Raw genomic sequence first — 22,078 nt, 5'->3', positions numbered from 1 at the left:
TATACACTCAATAGGGCAAAGATCAAGCAACAGCTAGTGATTACCAAGAAAGGAAAATCAAATCATTCTCATTAAACTTGTATTTATATTTCCCTTTGTAATTACACAAACTCTTGTATAAATTCACAGTGCAACAATGAAAAACATCAAGCAGCAATTACATTAAATTACCTAAGTTTATACTTAGGGAAATTATATATAAACTCCTTAGGTCAACGCCCCTTCATTAAAAACTCTTTAGGTGTTTTTTTTTCGAAAATTTTTTCCCTAGGTCAATCGAAACTACAATAAACTCCCTACTGTCAAAATTTTTTAACAACCGTTAGGGCAACTCAAAACTTCCCGTTTTACCTGATTAAAATATTAATTTTTTTATTAATTTAATTTAAAATTAAATCTAAAAAAAAAAAAAAAAAAAAAATTGAAGGGTATTTGCAGATTGGGTGGTTTGGGAATTATTTTCGTTGCCACCCCTTTCCTAATAGAACTTCGCGGCCACCTAGTAGAGGATTTGGAACCTTGAGCCACCCCCAGGGTTTAGGTGGCTTATGGCCACCCTATGAGGGGAGTTTTCCAGCAGCGAAGGGGTGGTCCTTCCAATTTTTTTTTTTTTGATTTAATTTTTTTAAAATTAAATTAATAAAAAAAATTAATATTTAATGGAGTAAAAGGAGTTTTTGAGTGAGTTCTAGCAATTTTGTTAAAATTTTTGACGGTAGAAAGAGTTTATTGTAGTTTGATTGACCAGGGAACTAGAATTTTTTGAAAAAAAAACACTTAGGGAGAGAGTTGGGCCCCTTCAATTTTTTATTTTTTTTTTTAGATTTAATTTTTTAAAATTAAATTAATAAAAAATTAATATTTTAATTAGGTAAAACGGGGAGTTTTGAGTGGTCCTAACGACTGTTAAAATTTGTTGACGGTAGGAAGTTTATTGTAGTTTCGATTAACCCAGGGACTAAATTTTGAAAAAAAACACTTAGGGAGTTTTTAATGAAGACGCGTTGACTTAAGGAGTTTATATATAATTTCCCTTATACTTAAACCAAGTATGGGGTCAGTTTGTGACAAAAGAGCCTCAACAAATTTTTTTTTTGATAAGTAAATAGCCTCCAAAATTTTTACATGTACTCTATTATATGATTTATGATTCTTTAAAATGCAAACACCAAAACAAGAATAAGATTAACTTATAATTATTCTACTCCCGCAACAATTGATAAACACAAAAAGGTGCACTCAGAAACTCTGTTAGTTCAGCCATTATATCTCGCAATCATCAAGACCAGTACCCTAAGCACCATCAATCTTGAAATAGAAGCTGCTTCCAACTTAAACTTTTTGATGAATAGATTCGTTATCAAATCGTGTAATTGGTGAAAATAAATGGTACCTGTATCAATTCAAAAGGGAGACTTCTTTAAAAGGTTGAGCAGTTTGCTTATGTAAGAAAAGTACAAAAAGAAGAAGGAAACACAAGTGAAAAGGCCCAAGCATTTACTTCCCTAGGAACCTCAACTCCACAAAGCGTTAAACTCTAAGAAAGCACATTTACAACATTTTGGTTTTTTTGTTTTTTTTGAGAGAAAGAGAGAAAACTTCTGAAATAGGATAGAACAAAAACATGAATCATCATCCAAAGTTTTTATCACATGATACGTATACCATCTCAATTCTTACCAGAACTTTAATCATAAATTTTGTCCAAGCATACTTCCATTATAAGATTATAACATGTGCTAGCATAAAAATGTTCTTCATGTATTACGTGAGAACGGCTGGTTTGGAAAGTGAATAGAGCTTAGTTTTATCACAAATAAACATTTCTATGACAATAATAAAACCATTTGCCTTAATTCGTAGGTAGTTGGTATATATATATTCCCCTCTCAGATGAGGAGGCATGGGGTTTTACCCCATATGTGTTTTGAGGGCGGAACCACTGCATCATGTGAGGATACAAGGTAATAGGTATGTCTAAACACCATAAACATACTCGCTCCATCTTTTGTCAGTCCAAGTTACAAATACCTGATCCACATTACAAAAACCAATAGTTTAGCAAAATGTTGACTCAATAATAATACCCATCATATCATATATTTCCATATATTTCGTACTAATTAGGACTATATCTTTACATACTGCGAGCATGTAATTAGAATCGAGAGAAACTACACTTACTCTTTTAAACTATCATTCAATTTTTAATATTTCCCTAAACTTTAAAAAAGTTGCAGTGTCCCCTACTAATTTACCAAGTACTTTCACTTAACACCCTTCCTTAGGGCTTTTCATTAAATCCTTCAAAAAATAGGTCAACTCAAAATAATAATAGGCAAAAATTCACTTTACCTTCCTGAAGTTTCAAAAGTTTTTCAATTTGAATCCCAAAGTTTAAAAATTAGCTATACCCCACTAATGTTTAAAAAATTTTCAATTTAAATCTTCCGTTACTAATTTCTGTTAAATTGGATGGAAATTTTTTTTTTTTTTAAAAAAAGCCTGAGGGTAATTACGTAATTTCATAGATTTTCGTCAAAATTTGACGGAAATTAGTAACGGCAGGTTTAAATTGAAAATTTTTGAAACATTAGGGAGTACATTATCCATTTTTAAATTTTGGGATTCAAATTGAAAAACTCATGAAACTTTAGGAGGGTAAAGTTGATTTTTCCCATAATAATATTATTAAAATAAGTGCTCCAATTCCCAAAGCTCCCCAAAAAAGGCACATCTTGGCTAAATAGTAAATACCCCCGCTTACCCTTAAATTAAGGCCAACAGAATTTTTAGTCACTTATGTTTTGCCGTGGTTAGTGGTTACTCTACATAAGGTTTAAGCCAATTATGGAATTATTTTTTCTTTATGATGAATAATCATTTGTCACCAATTGCAAAGTCAATGAATCAGATTCTAATCGGCAAGAAGCTTTGCATGATCACTTGTTGTTTCATAAATGGTTGTTATAACATAATTGATAAAAGGTTTCTATTATTAGATTGTCTGAATTTTACATAAATTTAAACCACTTAAGAAAAGGAGTTACAAATTAAGTCCACTTCGTCGAGACAACCTAAGTTACATAGCTCACATGCCCAAAGCAATTGGATCCCGTAACCCTCCGCAGTTTAATAATAATGAATCTCAATCTATAACTTATTTTTCTGCCAGCTTTGGAAGCATAAATTGCTGAGGATGGGAGATTGACGGTAAATTCGAAGTGCAAAGCTTACTTTTGTTATCTTCAGCTACAATCAATGCTTATGAATAGAGAAATGCTAGAGGTCAATATTTTTTTTTTTTCATATTTGACCCATGTTATCTTACAAATGAATTATTAGATTTGTGGACTTATATGAACTCTATATAAGTTAATGGTAAACTCTACAAATCAAATAAATGATTTGTTGAATTTGTAAGAGCATATGAACAAATATAAAAATTTTATTGACTCCTACCATTTTTCGAATGAATAAATCCTGTCATCGTTCACACATTCAGTTTCATCCTGCAAGCGTCATTCATTTTCATCCTTCTCTTCTTCTTCTACTTCATTTGTAGAAGCAACATAAACAATCGTAAACTTAATTTCCCACAGCTTGTCCACAACTGATTCTTACAGCTTACTTGAGATAGATTGGAGATACTCGCATCCATCAATCTGATGAATATGCTTCAACAATTGAAGATCATTATGCAGTGAACGTCGTTGTAGATGAACCTTGTGGAGCAAAAAAGACCCTTGTGTTGAGAGAGATACCCGAAGAAGGAGTGAGTGAAGTGTTGCTTGATAAAGAATCTTTGGCTGCTTTGACGTAGCTGTGTTTGTTCATGACAGCTCTAATGCTTTCTCATGGGAGAGAGCAACTGAGTTTCTGGAAGAAGTTGCTAGTCATGGTAACGATACTGGCTTTGAGGTTCCTCGCCTCATTGTGGCAGCTAAATATGATCTGGGCTTGTTTCCCATGGCCAAACAAAATTATGATTTGGTTAGTCGGCGCATGGGAATAGAGGCTCCCATACCTATCAGCTCGAAGCTGGGTAATCTCCATCATGTATTCCATAGGATTGTAAGTGCTGCAGAAAACCCGAATTTGAGCATTCCGACAACTGAAGCTGCAGGAAGAGTTGCCGCAGAGCACAGCACCCCATAGTTCTTTTTCTCAGACATTTCCTTGCCTCCAAGGCAGTAGACAATGTCTTTTTAGTTTTTTATTTTATCAAGGTTTAATGTTTCACACTTTAATGAAGGAATTTACTTTGATAGTCATGAGGATTAAGTCTCTAACTAGGATAAAACACCTTTACAGTCGGCACAACATCATTACTTTGTTGGCCGCCCGAGGCAGCTCTTGCCAAGAGATTAAACAAATAAAATGCAACATCATAACAAGAATTTTTTTATGCATAATAATAATTTATTGAAAGAGAAAAGAAAAGCCCATGTACACGAAAAATACAAAGAGAGGCAAACACTCTCACTACAAGAAAAAATGGTGATTAGCAACAACAATATTTGCGGCAACCCAAAAGTCGAAGACGATAATTGCTTACTAGCGTTGACTCTCAAAAGTTGATGCTAATAAAAGACTACTAACGAAATTGTAGACGCTAATAAGAGACTATTAACAAAATTTTGATCGTTACTGATAGTCGTTTTTAATGGTAGAAAAAAAATTACTCAGCCACCGTGCATCAAGGCCTAATACCAAGCCTTGGCCAACACCACCGTTGAGCTTCAATACCTTCAGGCACTTCTCAAAGAATTGGGTGTTTCTTGTCTAAACCACCTATTTTATGGTGTGATAATCTCAAGGCTACTTATCTCGCTGCCGCTAATCCCATGTTCCATGCACGCACCAAACACGTTGAAATAGATTCTAATTTCGTTTAGGATAAAGTGACTTCCAAGACATTATTGATTCGGTTCATTTCAAGTAAAGATAAAAAAGATCGAAGACATCTTCACCAAGCCCCTCTCATGTCTAACAATCTCTGCGTTCTTCCTATCCCACTTCGATTGAGGGGCAGATTCAAGATCCAAATGCAAGGACAAATGTGATCAGTCTAAGATAGCAAAATAGTTTCAAATTGTAAACTTGAATAAGTCGAACCGCATGTACTTATTGGAATGATACAACATAACAAACAGAGTAGAACCAATATATTCTGCTGGAGTCCATCACCCTCTCTGATCATATCTGAAACATCATGGGAAATTAAATATCATGATCAGGATGAACACAGCGCATTTTATTGTATGATATTGTTGAACATAGATGCAACTTTGTTGAAGGTTTCTTGTACTTTCTTATCTCAGTAATTAAATCTGATGACACCGGTGATGTATACAAAATTTCCATCACTTCCAATTCCTCTGCATTCTTGAGCAAATACTTTATTAGTTCTACTTCATCCTCTCTATCGAAAAGCTCCATAGTTACTTTTTTCAATTGCCGAGTAAACATGACATTTTGAGATTCCCAATGTCCCATCTTACATGTAAACTCTCTTGAAGGCATTGAGTTTGTCACCTGTCAAAAGAACAAAAAAGTTAAAAGATGTGGAGAATTTATCAAAATAGTGTTAAAAAGCATATATATTGAGTGCTCTTTAGCTTACATTAGCAAAGCCCCGAGTTAAACATGATACGGTGAGATGCTTTAGATTAATTATTCCTCTGAGAAGCGAGCGCAATGGTAGTACTTGGACACCTCTTGAACTTCTTCTCACTGTTAAATGCTCTAAATTATCAAATAAAAATGGCAAGCAGCCCTGCTCAAGTAAAACCTGAACAAAACATTCGTTTATGGTTAGACATTTGGCCCTTTGTATGCTGTGAAGAATCTTATCAAAGATGTGCTTGCTAGAAGCTTGATGAGTAGGAAATGAAAGAAGACCCATTTCGGCATTGAACAGATGAGGAAACAGATGAGGAAAATCCTTCATACAATTGTAATAATCCACTGCAGATCCCCCGAAATAAAACTTTTTGAGATTGGGAGCAGAGATTGTCAATGATTTACCACCAGATTTTGAACACCATGATATACCAAGATCCTGGAGTTTTTCCTGCAGAATGCTAATATTGCAGAGCTCATCATCATAATTCGAAAGTAATAATGATTCAAGAGACGGGCAGGTGAATGTTATACTCTTTACACCGCTTATTTTACGGAGCCACAAACACTTGAGGGACTTGAAAGATGAAAACAATTTTCCAAGGTTAACATTGCAGCCCTTTTCGATTCGAACAGGGCGTAATTCTAACCTCTGCAGATTTGTAGCAGCAAAATAAGGAGAGGGTGATCTGACAAATCCATCCCCGGCATCAACCTTGAGCTGCCTTAGGGAATTACAACCCAGAACACAATGTGGCAAGTCAAAGGGTTTACCGGGGTCAAAGACTAGTTCAAGGTTAATTCTTGCATCTCCCATGTTTACTGCATGCTGCAACCACGTCGCCACCCCCGGTATTCGTCGTCTCCGCCGACGAAAGACCATCGGAGCCGAAAGGTTTGGGTCTTCACCCGATGCATGCAGCGGAGAGCCGATCTACAAAGCTGTTGAACCAGTGGCGGATTTACACAGGGGCGCCCTGGGGGCAGGCGCTCCTGGTAAATTTTTTTTAAAAAAAATTTATTAAGCATTTTCATTCAAAATTTTATGGGTGCCCCTGGTAAAAAAAAATTACCAGGGGCACCCTTAGCCTTCTATTGGTCCTTAAATGGCCATTATGTAAAGAAATGAGGCTATTTTTTATTAAAGATTGAGAGAATAAAGTTATATTTTATTAGTGGAGAGAGAATAGATAATAGTTTATTATTAAAAAAAGATAGCGGGTGAATTTTTTAGTGTTTCTAGTCATAGTTTATAGATAAATGTGATTTTTTTTTTTTTTTTTGGGGCTAAATTTAGATTCTAGTCTCTTTTATGTAGGCTTAAACTCTAATATAATTTATGTTTTGAGATTTGAGGCTTTTCTAAAAGAAATAGCCGTATGCTAATAGCCCACTAAAAGTACTCATTTTTCTTAGACACTAGTAGTCATTTAATTGTACTTAGTTTATTTCGTAAGTAGTTTAAATTATTATGTGTTTGTGATGTCGTTAGATGAAGATTTTTAATAGTTATTTTGATTTTTTTTTTTTTTGGTAATTTGATGAGTTTGATTTGATTTGTGATACATATATTATGATATAATTTATTTTTTGATTGTATTTACCGTATTATAAAAAATATATATAATACATAAAGAGAAAAAAAAAAAAAAATTTTTACGCCCCTGGTAACTTCTATTCCTAGATCCGCCACTGTGTTGAACCGAGATCGGCTTGATTCGTCGGAATTGATCAAATCGATGTTACTCAAATCCAAATGTGGGTTTGATATGCATAACTCTCGGCGTCTTCTTGACACCACGCTTAGTCTCGAAAGGTCCCTCATCCGGAGGAAAGAAAGAATGTGATGAACAATTTCGTCTGGAAGGTCGCTGAATCTTCCATCATCATCAGCATTGTGCACAGATTTCCGCTTAGTAGGTTGTTCCATGAATACAAGAACAAGAAGTCAGATTTGAGAAAAAGGTTTAATCAATCAAGAACAACCCAAGAAAACCTTGTCGTCCTTCCAGGAGAGAGAGAGAGGTCTTTCAGCAAGATAAAAAACTTCTCCCCTTCTTTAAATTGGTATTTAGTTTGATGAGTTGGTGGGTTTTGGGATTTCAGTGATGATCAAATTTGGTGATGATTTGAGTGTTATGTTCTTGGGATTTTTGAATTGGGGGTTTGGTTTTGGGATTAGGTGGTTGTAGGTGGTTGATCAAATGTGTGAGATTGGATTTCGGTTCTATTTGTATTTTCTGTTGAGAATTTGTGTTGGGTTGCTCTTAACTCTTAAGGACTCAATCGACCGGCGTCCGGCAAGCAGTAGTACATGCAAAAGTGAAGAAAATAAACAGATAGTGCATAATGCATGCCATGTGGTGGGAATTAAAAAACTTTCCTTTCATCATATATATATATATATAACAAGCAAGTAGTCATCTTGGACGTACTAATTGAAAGTAAGCCTCAGTGTTTTTAGTATACTATCTTTGCTTATTATTATTATGGGTTTTGTTGCAGGGAGACTCTTTGATTTAACTTGCTCTATTGAGCTACCTGGCAGCTTTCCATTCATGCTCATTGCAGCACAGTGTGGGGGTGAACATGGTGAGATATGTAGCTGTAGCTATCTACCCCCCAAGAACCTGATAAACTGATAAACTTTGGAGGCTTATTTGAGAGCCTATTAAATTCTGTTGGATTACGTGAAAAGATGGGTTTGAGGTTGAGGTCCTACAATTCCTTCCATTCAAAGTGTTGCCAGCATAGCTCCAAGGATCAATCCAAGCCGTTCATTCAAAATAATGACTTGAAATAAGTCACATTCGTAATTATAATAAAAAATTTAATAGGTAGTTGAACAAATACTCTTTGAGAGAGTGACCAATCATTTATTTTCTAAATGAGTTATTAAGGAGTAAGTAGACCACCCTAAGGAATGGCCGACCACCCTCTCAACCTTGAGGGTGTGGTCGGCCACCCTTTGCGAGTATGGTTTGTCATTCTTTTTCTTCTTTGAAGGCTACCTTGACTCAATCTAAGCCATTCAATTTAAATGAATGACCGAGATCCTTGAAATTACAAGTCCTTATAAATGTTTTTCATAAATTTGGTTGTGATAGCAGATTAATAGGAATTTTGTGAGTTTTGTTGTGAATCAGGGATTTTGGGTTTTTGGTTGAGGGTGATTCTTATTTAGATTGATTTCGCTTTTGAGGGCCAAATTATGGGGTCTTAATATTAAGATATTTGTTTGATTAATTTGGGGTGATTTCATTGTTGTTTTGATGAAAATGGTTATGAAGAATTTGCAGAAAGAGAGAGAGAGAGTGGAAGTGGGTGAAGAAGGAAGAGGAGGACAAACAAAAACCACGATTAGAAAACTTTTGCTAATTCTTTTTAAAGCTACGTCGTTTAAATTGAAAATATAGGAGTCTTAATCCGGACCATAAATTAAAATAACAGCACATGCGCATAGAAGCCAGATCCAAATACCAAAGCCTTTTCTTTGACGACTTTCTGCCAGAAATTTACATGTACTCTATCATATGATTTATGAAAATCTGGTTATGTCAATGTGATCTGCATTCAAGCACTGGACAACATGATGCTTTAAAATACAAACACCAAAACAAGAACAAGATTAACTTCTTCTACTCCGCAACAAAAGCCTCCTGCAAGAATTGATAAAACCATAAAGGTGCACTCAGAAACTCTGTTAGTTCAGCCATTATATCTCGCAATCATCAAGACCACCCTAAGCACCATCAATCTTCAAATAGAAGCGGCTTCCTACTTCAACTTTTCGATGAATAGATTCGTCATCAAATCATGTAATTGGTGAAAATAAATGGTACCTGTATCAATTCAAAAGGGAGACTTCTTTAAAAGGTTGAGCAGTTTGCTTATGTAAGAAAAGTTAAAAAAGAAAAAGGAAACACAAGTGAAAAGGCCCAAGCATTTACTTCCCTAGGAACCTCAACTCCACAAAGCATTAAACTCTAAGAAAGCACATTTAGAACAACCTACATTTTGTTTTTTTGTTTTTTGAGAGAGAAAACTTCCGAAATAGAATAGAACAAGAACATGAATCATCCAAAGTTTTTATCACATGATACGTATACCATCTCAATTCTTAAAAGAGCTTGAATCATAAATTTTGTCCAAGCATATTTCCATTATAAGAGTACTAATCAAAAAAAAAAAAAAAAAAATTTCCATTATAAGATTATAACGCATGCAAGTATAAAAATTCTCACGTGAAGACCGACAATAATAAAACCATTTGCCTTTGTAGCTAGTTGGTATATATTCCCCTCTCAAATGAGGAGGCATGGGGTTTTACTGAGTAATTCTATAAGTTCCTCTTGTGTCACTCAAAAAATGAGGTGGCATTTAAAATTACTATTTGATCAAAATCCAATAATGATCAATCACAAGCACAATAGTAATTTTAAGAGCCACATCATCTTTGGAGGGACACAAGAGCGACTTGTAGCATTACTCGGTTTTACCCCATGCGTGTTTTGAGGGCAGAGCCATGCATCATGTGAGGATACAAGGTATGTCTAAACACCATAAACATACTCACTCCATCTTTTGTCAGTCCAAGTAACAAATACCTGATCCATATATTCTGCCTGCAAGAATCAAAGCTCATTTGGTTCAGAGTGACTGCCATTGGCGGAATTCTGCTGGGATGTGATTGTTAATTCTTTTTGGGGTCTTCTATACCACAAAAATGCAAACCACAAAGTCCTCCATAACCCCCCGTTTGCAAAGTGTGGAATAAATATTCTCCCCCAATATGGATAATATGGCCCCAGCAATTTGAGAAATGTGAAGAAAGCTGCTATGGCAATCAAATGCCAGGGAACTTCTGCATCCTGACAATTAAACCAAACAAAAATTATAACAAACACAAAATATCTAACTAGACTTTCCACTTGCCTTGTCCATAGAAAAACAGAATTTTGAAATGCACTCATAAAGAATAACATCCACCCTAACCAAGCCTACTACCGAGAAGCGTTAATGATTGCATCAAAGAGTATTTCGCCTTTTGATGATACCAAAAATATGAGTTCATATTGGTGGTGAAAAATAATGATAATGAGAAAGCTTGCTGTAGTCAATTTTATTTAATTGGCTTTCAATGATCTCTTTCTCTTTTCTTCTTCATTTTTTTTTTTCTTTCATTTTTTTTTTTTTTTATCTCGCTTTGTAAGTTACACGCTTGATGGGTCTTGAATCCATGAACTCACCCTATTCTTTTCTTTTCTTTTTTTTTCTTATTGTTTGTTTGGGGGGTTGTGCCATGACTATGTGGTAAATGTGGCAACAATGCAACAGATGATGCCATTTCTCACCATATGTGAACAAGAATCACAAGAGGTTTTGATTGACCACTCTCATGTTCTACCCAACTAATGTCAGAAAATTAAAATAGTTGATTAATGCTAAATAAACAATTTCACCTTGAGAACTGAAGATAGATCCTGTGCTGTATCTCTCAAGACCCCAGCAACAGCAATCCCAATGAGAAGTGGAACAGGGACAAGAAAAAGCTTCCGTTCATGCGCACAGTAAGACATTTCACTAAGGGACGTAACTGCCAGTAAGGGTACACATAGGTATTTGACAACTGCCAAGATGAGGTCGAGGATGAGTTGAACAAAGTTCTCCAGTGCGCTGCTCCAAGGGAAGCTCTTGACTGATTGAGGACAATTGTCCCACAACTTTCTTGCCTTGTCCATTAGGTGGTTCAATTTCAATTTTCCAGGATCATCTGACTGGTTTGCCGACATATTTATTGCACACGATATCCGGGGCCTAGTATTCTGAAATAACCAAAATGGTTTAACACTCACACTGCAGTTCTGCTCTTTAACATACTGCAATGACCCCTGCAACAACAAACTCATTACACTAAGAAAGCATTAAGTCCTAACTAGTTCAACTGCTAATTAAGATGGCTTCAAGGAAGAAATTCATATTGCTGCCAAAATTCAGCTGAAAGACATGGAGGCTAGTAATTTATTTCTTCATCCCACATATTTAGCCATTATATCAACCCTAGACTGGGAAATTCAGCTTCAACAAAACCCAGACTAGTTCTAACTACATAACTTGTTGTCACAAAAAAATTCATTAAACTAATTACTTGCTAGAGGCCACAGTCTCACCTATTAAGTATCATATCCTCATTTTTTTTCTTCTTCTTTTTCTTCTCTCTACCTCTCAAAACCAATAAGAAAAAAAAAAAAGACCAAAGATGATAACAAAATCCATGCATCAAATTACTTCAAATATATATATATATATATATATATATATATATATAATCAAGAAACCCGATAAATTCAAAACAAAAATAAAATAAAGATAACCCCAAAGACACCCATTTTAATTTGCTCTTATTAGACCCGTTACCAAAATCTACCTTTCCAAGCAACCAAACACATCCATTGGAAGAAACGTAAAGAAATAGACCCTCAAAACATATGAGAAACCCGTATACTATGAATTTTTATAATTAATTTTACACACAAGTCGGAAGAAAATTCAGATAGATATATATAGAAAGCTTTACCTTGAACCCCTGAAGGCAAGGAGAGTGAATTCTGAGAGCCATTCTAGTGGAAGCTTGGAGATGAGTGGAAGCAGATAACAAATGTGAGGGATATGGGGTTGTCATTTCTGATAAACAAGAAAACCTTTTGGCAAATACAGAAAGTTAAAGTGATGGGTTCGCTCAAAGCGCCATGACAGAGTCTTGGAGGATAAGATCTTGAAACCCTTTTGGAGTCCCAACAGTCCCTACGGAAAAAGTTGGAGTCGGAGGGTTTAAGGTGGTAGAGCAATGATTAGGTACTGGCGTCATTGTGTGAGCACTTGTGCACCTGCATCTAATATTTGGTTTTATTTCATTTTAAGAGCCTTTTAGAGAAGGATTCTAGATTTTTGGGGATTTTTTTAAGAATTATATATATATATTTTCTTTTGATAATCTTGAATCTCTTTGTTTTTGAGAAGAGACAAATGTTTATAAAAAATATTATAATAAATATTTGTTGCTTTTCATCTTCTTGTTTATAATATATTATATAACTTCCTCTCTCTTTTTAATTTTTTAATTTTTTATTTTTTCATCACAACAATACTAACGAGAATGCGATTATTTCTATTATAATATTAGGATTAATTTTCTCAAGTCATATAATAAGGACAGTTTTCCTTCAAACTTTTTAAAAATGACATGTCCGTTGAGGATGTGAAAAGTACAATTTGTAATTTTCTTTCCCAATTAACCCTAATTTTAACACAACAAAAAAATTGTAACGCTCTGAGAAATTAATTCGTAATTAACTTATAAGCACCTCCCCGAACCTATTTACCCGGTAAATAAGTCTCAAAGAAATCTCTACTCTTCACTACTAAAGAGCGGAAACATATGATATTCTACCAACACTAATAATTACAATCAAAGTATTTACTAAAAATCATTACAATAAACACATCATCACTAGAAGATAGTTCTATACTAAACAAATTCTTTACTAACATTACACATTCAGATTCAAAATTCCAAGTCATGTGCAAGTACATAATGGAATAATTCCAAGTGTTGTATGAGCATTCATAAAATAACCTAATATCCAACTCAAAAAAGAGAAACCCATGTCTGTTGAACTCTCCAAATGAGCAACATTTTTCCTTATGCGAGCGTTCGTCATGGCGGTTACTAACTGGCCTGCTGCATAATCTGCATTCAACAATTGGGTTACCTCTAAGTTTGCATCAATGCTTTCCTACCCTGAACCTTTGAACCATAATTGATCACACAATCATTATCATAATATCATTTCCATTTAGTTACCATGTATTTTCATTGGGTTTATCCCCATTACACTCGGTTTCACATTTTAATCTATGATTGTTGAAGTGGGGTATTACAAAATCCAACAATATAGCAAAATGTTGACTCAATAATAATACCCATCAAATCATATATTTCGTACAAAAACCAATAAAATGTTTATACTATTAAGTTGTCTAAATGACCACTTAAGAGAAAGAGTTACAAAGTCCATTTCGACCAGACAACCTAAGATACAAAGTCCACCTACCCAGAACAAGTAGACCCCATAACCCTCATTGCAGTCTAATAATAATGAATTGGAAGCATAAATTGTTCGGAATGAGAGATTGATGGTAAATTCCAAGTGCAAAGCATACTTTTGTTATCTTCAGCTGAAGTCCATGCTTATGAATAAATAAATGCTAGGAGTCAATATTTTTCCCATAATTAGCCCATCTCATCTTACAAATCAACCATTAGATTTGTGAACTTATGTGAATCTCACATATATCAATGATAAACTCCACAAATTTAATGATTTATCTATTGAATTTATAAGAGAATACGACTCAAATATAAAGAACTTATTGACCCCTAATATTTCTCGAATGAATAAATACTGTAATCGTTCACAACATTCAGTTTCATCCTGCAAGCGTCATTCATTTTCACCCTTCTCTTCTTCTACTTCTTTTGTTGACACAACATAAACAATCGTAAACTTAATTTCCCTCAGCTTGTCCACAATTGATTCTTACAGCTCACTTGAGATAGATTGATGATACTCTCATCCATCAATCTCATGGAAGATCAGTTTAAATAACAACTGACTCCCAACAGTGATGCAATATTATTATGCCATCAAATCAGCCCATACATTATTTTATGATATAAAGACATGGTTCTAACAGCATGGAACTTTTGTATTACAAAACTCTTCAGAACAGCAAGCAACTTTTGCCGAGAGAGATTCCGCAACATAATTTTCTGCAACAATCAAAGCAATGTCACTTATTTAGAGAAGGTTCCACATTACACATTTCAGAATAAATCCACTTTTTCCTTGAACAAAACAAACACAGCCTAAGTTCACAGACCTAGCATATGGCAATCTATATGGACCAAAACTATAACATGCATTTTCATCTCCATATGAGTTAGAATAAGAGGTTTTAGAAGCCCTGCTATGCATTAGGGGTGGTACCAGTGAGTAGAAAGATGAGAAGCTTGAAGAACAAAGGAGAAGATATGGGAAAGAAATGATAGCCTATGACTTGTACAAACCGTGATCGAGTTTAATGACAAAGATGTGTCAATCCTCATTGGGTTTAATGATGATAAAGAGATTTCAGAAGCGAAGTGTTGAATTTAGACTCACATGTTTTAACTCCTTCTGAAGATGAAAACATTAAGTGCTTAAGGAAACAAGGGCAGGTATAGAAGTCCTGTATTTTCTGGATATCCCATCATCACGTTCAGATTCTGTAAAGCTTGACCGGAAGCTCCCTTGACAAGATTATCAATCTGCATGAACTTAGCTGATGACGATCCCTAGGACAATAGATATAACAGACATGGAGAAATTTTAACATATAGATCTATAAATGCAAACATACAACTGAGACAATTATGGCCCTTCCCGGGATTCGATCTGGAAAGACATTCATTAAACAATAATTGGATCCTCGAACATTATGAGTGCGAGGGACTACTCCCCTCTCTAACAAAACTACAAACTCTTCATCCTGCAACAAAAAATTAAGAGGCATATGAAAATCCCATTGATTACCAGAATAAGCAGACGAGAACATATATATAAGCCAGTAAGCAGAATATACACATCAAACCATGTGCTTGAACAACAGTTAAATAATATACCTCATAAGAGATCTTTAATTGGTGGTATAAATCGTCAATTGTTACACCAGGAGCCATTTCCACATATATAGTTGATTGCATACCACGGTTCTAGAAAACAGAAGAGGTATAATAAAATAAGTCCTTTGTAAACAAAAGAGTTACAGAAGATTAAACGCAGTGTAATTATCACCATTGGCATTAGGTGTGGAGTGAAACTGATAGTTATTTTTGAATTTGCAGCCTCAGAGAGTCCCTGTTCAATTTCTGGAACTGAAATTCATATAAAGGTTACTGCTTCATGCTATCAAATAAAGAGAATGGCACTCATTCTAGTGCTTAAAGTCACTAATTATCTCATAGAGTAATATCAAAACTTCTGAACAATTAAATACTTCTGATTCGTCCAAATAAATAAAAAGCGAACCAAGATAGCCAATTCAAAAGCATAAAGCATCAAACTGAAGATTGAAGTCAACCGGCAACTTCCACCTATTGTGTTCCCATTAGGTGGCCACCTAAAGTTCACTCACCAGAAGAATTCATTTTAGTCAACCAACAAATATTTTCTCAAAAAACAAGAAGGCAATATTAGCATCTTCTATCTACAGTACCAATAACGAACACACTAGCCTCCATTCCCTTATATTAATCCTTAAATTTTCCTCTGATTGGGGCATTTTTGAATTGAATGAACCGATTAATTTGTGACAGAATTAAGGGAAGATAGTGCAAAATCTAACTCCGTAAAAGAACTCATATGCATAGCAAAAATAATGTCGTGCAGTTAACTGTCACTTGTCATTGAACATAATACATAATCGCCAAAAGGGCCATGTTCTCCTATTAAATTATGAATGCCTTTTAGATTGCCCAGATAACAGTTCTTTATCTTTAGCATATTTCACTCGACTTGTTTTTCATAGATTAATAATATCATTATTTTCAATATCCATTGTTAATCTTTCCATTCTTTTTTTTTTTTTTGGGGCGGGGGGATGTGGGGGAGGGAGGGAAGGGAGTAGATCCCTTCAGTTCCTCTTTTTCTTTCTGCCCTATATCATACTTTCTGAATATCTAACCAACTATCCTACTAGACCTGCCAAAGGTACAAGAATCCAAGATTGGTTGTCTAAATCCGCAACTGAATAGAATTACAAGACAAATTTAATTCACAGTTAACATTTTACTCATAGATCTCTATGCACTGACGTATCAGCACTCAATCAGCAAGTTAGGATCAATCAACACAGAAGTAGATTAGAAAAATAAAAACAAAAACAAAAAAGGGTGTATTATACCAACCACCTATGCTTTACGTCAAAATTGAGTTGTCAATCTATGATTTAAAATGTCAGATCTTTTAATATTTTTCCAACCAAAACCAATAAATTCGCATATGTAAATCACGTGCCACAAAAAGAAAGGTAAGAAAATACAATTGCAATCTCATTAGAATCTGATATATTAAACCCATGACTCAAAAGCAAATATAATTGAACTTTTGGAAAGTAAAAAAGGCAGCTTTTTCAACCACAAATTTGCAAGTTGAACTCAACCCGCACCACGTGGATAAAGTGTAAGCCCCCCCACCCCCAACAAAAATATATATATAGAACACAAGGCACCAATAATTTTTTTTTAACAAAAAAGGATTTGTCTCTTGTGCTCCAAGTGTGAGACATGAATGTTTAAATACTTCAGATGCATATTCCAAATTCCAAAAGAAAAGCTTACCATGACGATGCCTGGTAATTCCATAAGAGTAAATGCCTTCAGAAATTTCAGTGTACAAATTTGCCTCCTTGGCGCCACGTCCTACATGACAAACCAGGTAAGGAGTCATAAAACAATGCATTGAGAATTCCTAGCAAAGAATTTTCAAGGGAAAAAGAAGGTGAACAAATCCTAACCTGCTCCACTCACACCAGATTTTGCGTCAATAATAATATTCCTAAATTCAATGAGATTAGCCTGCAAACCAAAAAGCATGCAGAAAACCATCAAAACTGTAAGGCATAAAAGTGACCAATGGAGCCCTAACCAGATTCAGGTTAGTGACCAAGCAACTGGAAATCTTTAATTTTTGGAATGGGAAGTACAGTGCCATAATCTAAAGAATGCACCACCCATGTCCAAGATATCAAACCATTAAAACAAGATATCAAACCATGTGCTATTAAAATACTTCAAACACCCATATTATCAAAGGTCAGTCAAATATGTTAAACTTGGAGGATGGACTTCACATTAGAATCAGAGTAATTAGTGTAGCCAAGGTTCATATAATAATTAATCAAATATATCCCTAATTTGATTATCTTCAAACTCCTTTCTTAAGCTTAAAATTTATTTAGTTTATTCAATTCAATTTTTTTTTTTGATAAGTAATCAGCAGACTTTATTAAAAGAAAGCGCCCCAAAGTACACTGGGAGTATACAAAGAAGATCACCTAACTAGAAGGGGAAAAACGTACAAGGAAATCATCAACGCTAAACGACACTGGAAAGACAAACGCTACAGTCCAAAGATACAAAGTATGGAAACAATAGGATAAAATGTCCTCAAAGGACCTCTCCAAGTCCTCGAAACACCTATTATTTCTCTCTCTCCATAAGCACCAAAAAAAACAAGTAGGCACCATCTTCCAGACCGCAGCACTCCCCCCCCTGCCTGAAGACCACCAACAAGCCAGCAACTCGACGACCCTACCAGGCATCACCCACGATAACCCAAAGCGACCAAAAAAGGCACTCCACAGAGCAGACGCAACCTCACAATGCAGAAGGAGATGATTGAAATGATCTTTTGTACATTAATTCAATTCAATTGAAATGATCTTTTGTACATTAATAATTTTTTCTTCCTTTCTTTTCTTGAGGAGCTTCTAAGCATGTTATTTACCTCTTCCCTTGTTATCATAGAAACATCTAAGCATATCTACAACCTGTGTATAAATTCAATTGTCTCTGAGATACATTCTTAAGTCTTAATTTCGAGCAGCTAATATCAAGTACAATTCTCACATGTTGCTGATGTATTTGTCAGTTAAAATAACCTCAGCATACACTTATCAAAGTACTGCACATAATTTTAACCATCACCAAAGAACACAATGATCCATCCAACACACAACATGGAGTAAACACAGAATAATGAACACAAACCTTAATCAAGGGAACAAGAGGAAGCTGAACGGATGTTGGATAACAGCCAGGATTAGCAACTAGACGTGCACTTTTGACCTCCTCTCTCAAAAGCTCTGTCAAACCATATACAGCTTCTTTCTGCATCCAGGCAATGCATTAATCATTTACATTTACATGAAGAATAAAGCAATGAGTAAAAAAATAAAATAAATCAAGAATGACGATGCAAGAGTTTAATGTTCTGATACCCTTTGCAAACAACAAAAGAAAAAAAAAAAACGGATGACTTAATGAAAAAAGATTAATCATGCCCGTTAGTTAAAATTTGGAAGGCAACTATGTCAAGAGGAATCCTCTGTGATTTTAATTTAGTTCAAAAGAAAATTGAGGATGAAGAAGTGCCCACTTCATGTTGAGAAAAAGATTTTCAATAGAGGGTGATCAGATATTCTACGAATGACCATCCTCCTTCACTGCAAATAGCTCATTAGAATAATGTACATACACAAAAACAAATATTGAACCGGCAAGTATGGAAAAACCATAAGTAGGAGGCTGTTTTTATCAATATTCAATATCACAGAGCTGGAGAATCAAAACCACCAGCCAAACTTCTCTTGACCAGCATCCAATATTCAACATAAGGTAAAGCAAGTCAAAGACAAGTACCTCCAAATTTAAGAAAACAACATTTGTACAATCACAAGTTTAATTTTGACACCTAAGCTCCGGGCTTCCAAGTACAATTGAAGAGAGAGAAAAGTGATTCACATTCTTGCATCACTGAACAGCCCTCATATGCATCACATTCACGAAGAAGGAAAAAAAATCCAGGGGTACAAAAAATCTCAACACTAATTTTGAGTGGCAGGTTTAAAATACATAGAAGAACACTGTCACTACCTGCAAATCTGGTGCTCTGTGTGCCTGACCATACCATTCTTCATATTCAGATATATTTTGGAGCCGAAAGTCCTGTGGTATCATAATGTAAGACTTTCACACAAGCAAAACAGCCAGTTCTGAATTCACCATGGGATGGGATGCATCTAAACACAACTATGACAATGAGGGAATAAATAGTGCCAATGCAATGCTTACTGCAGAAAGATCAACAATCTTCAAACCCTTGGGAAGGGCTTTTATGATTTCCTGTGAATTAACAGATGATCATACAAATTAGTAAAAAAGAGATTTAAGACTAAGAAATACATTTCCATTTCAAAAACCCTCATCAAGGTTGTTGAACAACCAATGAAAAGGGATTAAAAGAAACCTGAGTGGTCCCATGTGGCAAACAACAAAATACAGCATCCACATCAGAAAAGTTGGCATCCTTGACAGAAACCATATCTGGTAAATCCTGCAAACATAGAGGAAGGTAAGTACTGTACTTCCCTGACAAAGAATTGAAAACCATGCCATTAAGGAAACACTCTCATCAAATTATTTTGAATCTCCATTATCCAACTTACAGCCTCAAAGGTACTGAATGCAATCATACCACATGAAATACACAAAAGATGTATTTTGAGCAGTTACAGAAAGAGTCTTACTTGTGTGACTAAATGAGGGAATGCTGATCCAATCGATTGGCCAGCTTTTTTGTCAGCGGTCATCAGAGTGATACCAAAGTGCGGATGGTTTGCCAACAAGCGAACAATCTGTGAAAAAAGGATCATTCAATTTTGCCAAAGTGAAAACAAGTAGGAAACGGCTAAAGTCACATTATGAAATTGTTTAACCCATCTCAAATACAGGCATCCAAATTATGAGGTAAATTTGTTAATTCTGCCAAAAAAAAAAATTCTCCCACTTTTGTAATATCTTTTTTAAAGAATTCAGAAGTTCCTTCTTGATGATTATTTGTGTTAGCAGAATAGATTATGTTTAAACAATTTAGTTTGATATAAATCAATATCATCTTTCATTAGAAGTATGTACTTGCCTTTTCCTTATAAATGCCGAGAAAGAGAGAGAGAGAGAGCCACTAAAGCTTATGCAGTGGCCTTACACTTCCAAAATTAAATATTAAATTAGCAGCATACATTAGTCAAAACTATTAAAGAGCAAGCTCCTGGGTCAGCCTCTCATTTACTCCAATAGCATAATTTCAAGTTGACTGTTTTAGCTTCAACTAGCTCCATAACAGACATAACATAGACACAGAAAATAACAAAAGAGCCAGCATAAATATGTCTAGGAGGAGGTGAGTGAAACACTATACCTCAGAACCAGTGTAACCACTGGCTCCAAGAACACCAATCCGAACTTCCTTGTTTGGCTTCTGCGTTTTTGTCACAGCACATTTAACAAACATCTTCCCTTCTTTTGGCTTGTTAACCTTTGAAATCTTTGATCCATCCTGCATTTCAATAGCATACGTTAAAAAACACAAATTCAAGTTCCCAACCTTCAAACTCCATAATTTCTCAAAGATATTAACTTTCCAAGTAATAGACTGAAACCCAGGTCGTAAAAACAGAATTTAACATTTTTCCCAGGTTTGGCTGCCGAGAAAATGGATAAAAGAAAAAGGAACAAAATTTCCATTTTTTCGTACCTAAAATTAAAAATTGACTTATATAAGCCACATGCATGTATCGGGATCACTTCATTGTACTTCGATATTCAAACAACAGCTAGAACATTTATTTTCGTTTCTCTTACTACATTATCCCGGGAAACAAACAGAAAGCTGTACAAACCTTCCAAAAGCACCCAGTGTCAAAACAAATCGAACCGAAGGTTGCAGTGCTCATTTTCTGTCCGAAACAGCGAGGGCCAAAATCAGAAAACAAGCTCCTACAATCTTAATCACAACACAGATATACATATATATACACATGCATATATGTACGGAAATGTGGGGATAAATAGATTTTACCTTTATGGGATGCCTAGAATTTGATGCTTAATAATTTGAAGAGTAGCGTTTGATTTGGGAGAGAATAAACTGTACTTTTGGGTTAGTAAAAGCGGAGAGAACAATTAAAGAAGACCAACGGCAAAGCCCTAGAAAATCTGGAAGTGGTAAAAATAGTAAAAATATAAAATATAAAATATAATAAAATAAAATAAACCTTTGGAAGTAGACTCAGTAGTGAAGGGTTGCTTTTATATATATATATCACGCCTGTGTTTTTTAATATTTTTTAATATATTTTTTTAATTATAATATTAAAATATATTATTTTAATATTAAAAAATATTAAAAAAACACAGGCGTGCATAATGTCTGTTCTCTCTATCTTCACTCATATATATATATATATATATATATATATATATCTTTGAAAGTGGTTTTGCTTTTGGCCCTTGGGGTTAAGCAAAAATGCGTAGAAAAACCATTGAATGAAAGCAACGTGGAATGACGATTTTAGTTGACAATGTTGAAGATAATGTTGCTGATATCATTTTTAAGAATATTAATAGGCTAGACCATGCCGAATAAAGGGGAGATTACTAATTTGAATATCTTTTTATATCTTGTGCAGACATACAAAAGAAAAATTTATATATATTATTAGCATGATTATCTTTTTGGGTTTAAGTTACAAGAATATTTTAGGCGCGTATACAACTATTCTCACTGGAAAT

General features: G+C 34.7%; 3 protein-coding genes across 7 annotated transcripts; all 3 read right to left on the bottom strand.

Annotated features, from left to right (window-relative positions):
• Positions 1-1,339: 1,339 nt before the first annotated feature.
• On the bottom strand, positions 1,340-12,487 carry LOC132186388 (uncharacterized). 2 transcript variants are annotated; one of them, XM_059600349.1, is made up of 4 exons: positions 12,203-12,487; positions 11,088-11,516; positions 10,233-10,496; positions 1,340-1,393 (listed from the first exon to the last, which is right to left on the bottom strand). In XM_059600349.1, the coding sequence occupies exons 1-3, from the start codon at positions 12,305-12,307 to the stop codon at positions 10,260-10,262; spliced, it is 771 nt and encodes a 256-aa protein (XP_059456332.1). In that variant the 5' UTR covers positions 12,308-12,487; the 3' UTR covers positions 1,340-1,393; positions 10,233-10,259. The 2 variants fall into 2 exon arrangements, with proteins under 2 accessions (XP_059456332.1, XP_059456323.1); XM_059600340.1 differs by lacking the exon at positions 1,340-1,393 and adding an exon at positions 9,097-9,467 and having other exon boundaries at positions 12,203-12,486.
• LOC132168790 (F-box/LRR-repeat protein At3g59250-like) lies at positions 5,187-6,442 on the bottom strand. The gene is made up of 3 exons (XM_059579836.1): positions 5,627-6,442; positions 5,312-5,538; positions 5,187-5,205 (listed from the first exon to the last, which is right to left on the bottom strand). Exons 1-3 carry the CDS (start codon positions 6,440-6,442, stop codon positions 5,187-5,189), a joined length of 1,062 nt encoding a protein of 353 aa, XP_059435819.1.
• A 756-nt stretch (positions 12,488-13,243) lies between the features above and the next one.
• On the bottom strand, positions 13,244-21,559 carry LOC132161890 (probable N-acetyl-gamma-glutamyl-phosphate reductase, chloroplastic). Of its 4 annotated transcripts, none has more exons than XM_059572116.1 (15): positions 21,366-21,558; positions 21,187-21,243; positions 20,706-20,843; positions 20,035-20,142; positions 19,755-19,841; positions 19,580-19,630; positions 19,382-19,453; positions 18,497-18,616; positions 17,242-17,302; positions 17,066-17,146; positions 15,522-15,601; positions 15,350-15,439; positions 15,088-15,216; positions 14,850-14,995; positions 13,244-13,375 (listed from the first exon to the last, which is right to left on the bottom strand). In XM_059572116.1, the coding sequence occupies exons 2-14, from the start codon at positions 21,238-21,240 to the stop codon at positions 14,888-14,890; spliced, it is 1,179 nt and encodes a 392-aa protein (XP_059428099.1). In that variant the 5' UTR covers positions 21,241-21,243; positions 21,366-21,558; the 3' UTR covers positions 13,244-13,375; positions 14,850-14,887. The 4 variants fall into 4 exon arrangements, with proteins under 4 accessions (XP_059428099.1, XP_059428092.1, XP_059428114.1 ...); XM_059572109.1 differs by lacking the exon at positions 13,244-13,375 and adding an exon at positions 14,054-14,458 and having other exon boundaries at positions 21,366-21,557; XM_059572131.1 differs by lacking the exons at positions 13,244-13,375; positions 15,088-15,216 and adding an exon at positions 14,054-14,458 and having other exon boundaries at positions 14,850-15,022; positions 21,366-21,559.
• Positions 21,560-22,078: the final 519 nt, after the last annotated feature.

Source organism: Corylus avellana, chromosome ca1, assembly GCF_901000735.1.
Source record: "Corylus avellana chromosome ca1, CavTom2PMs-1.0".
NCBI lineage: Eukaryota > Viridiplantae > Streptophyta > Magnoliopsida > Fagales > Betulaceae > Corylus > Corylus avellana.
Note: the sequence above shows the minus strand (reverse complement) of the source record. Positions and strands in the feature narration are given on the sequence as shown.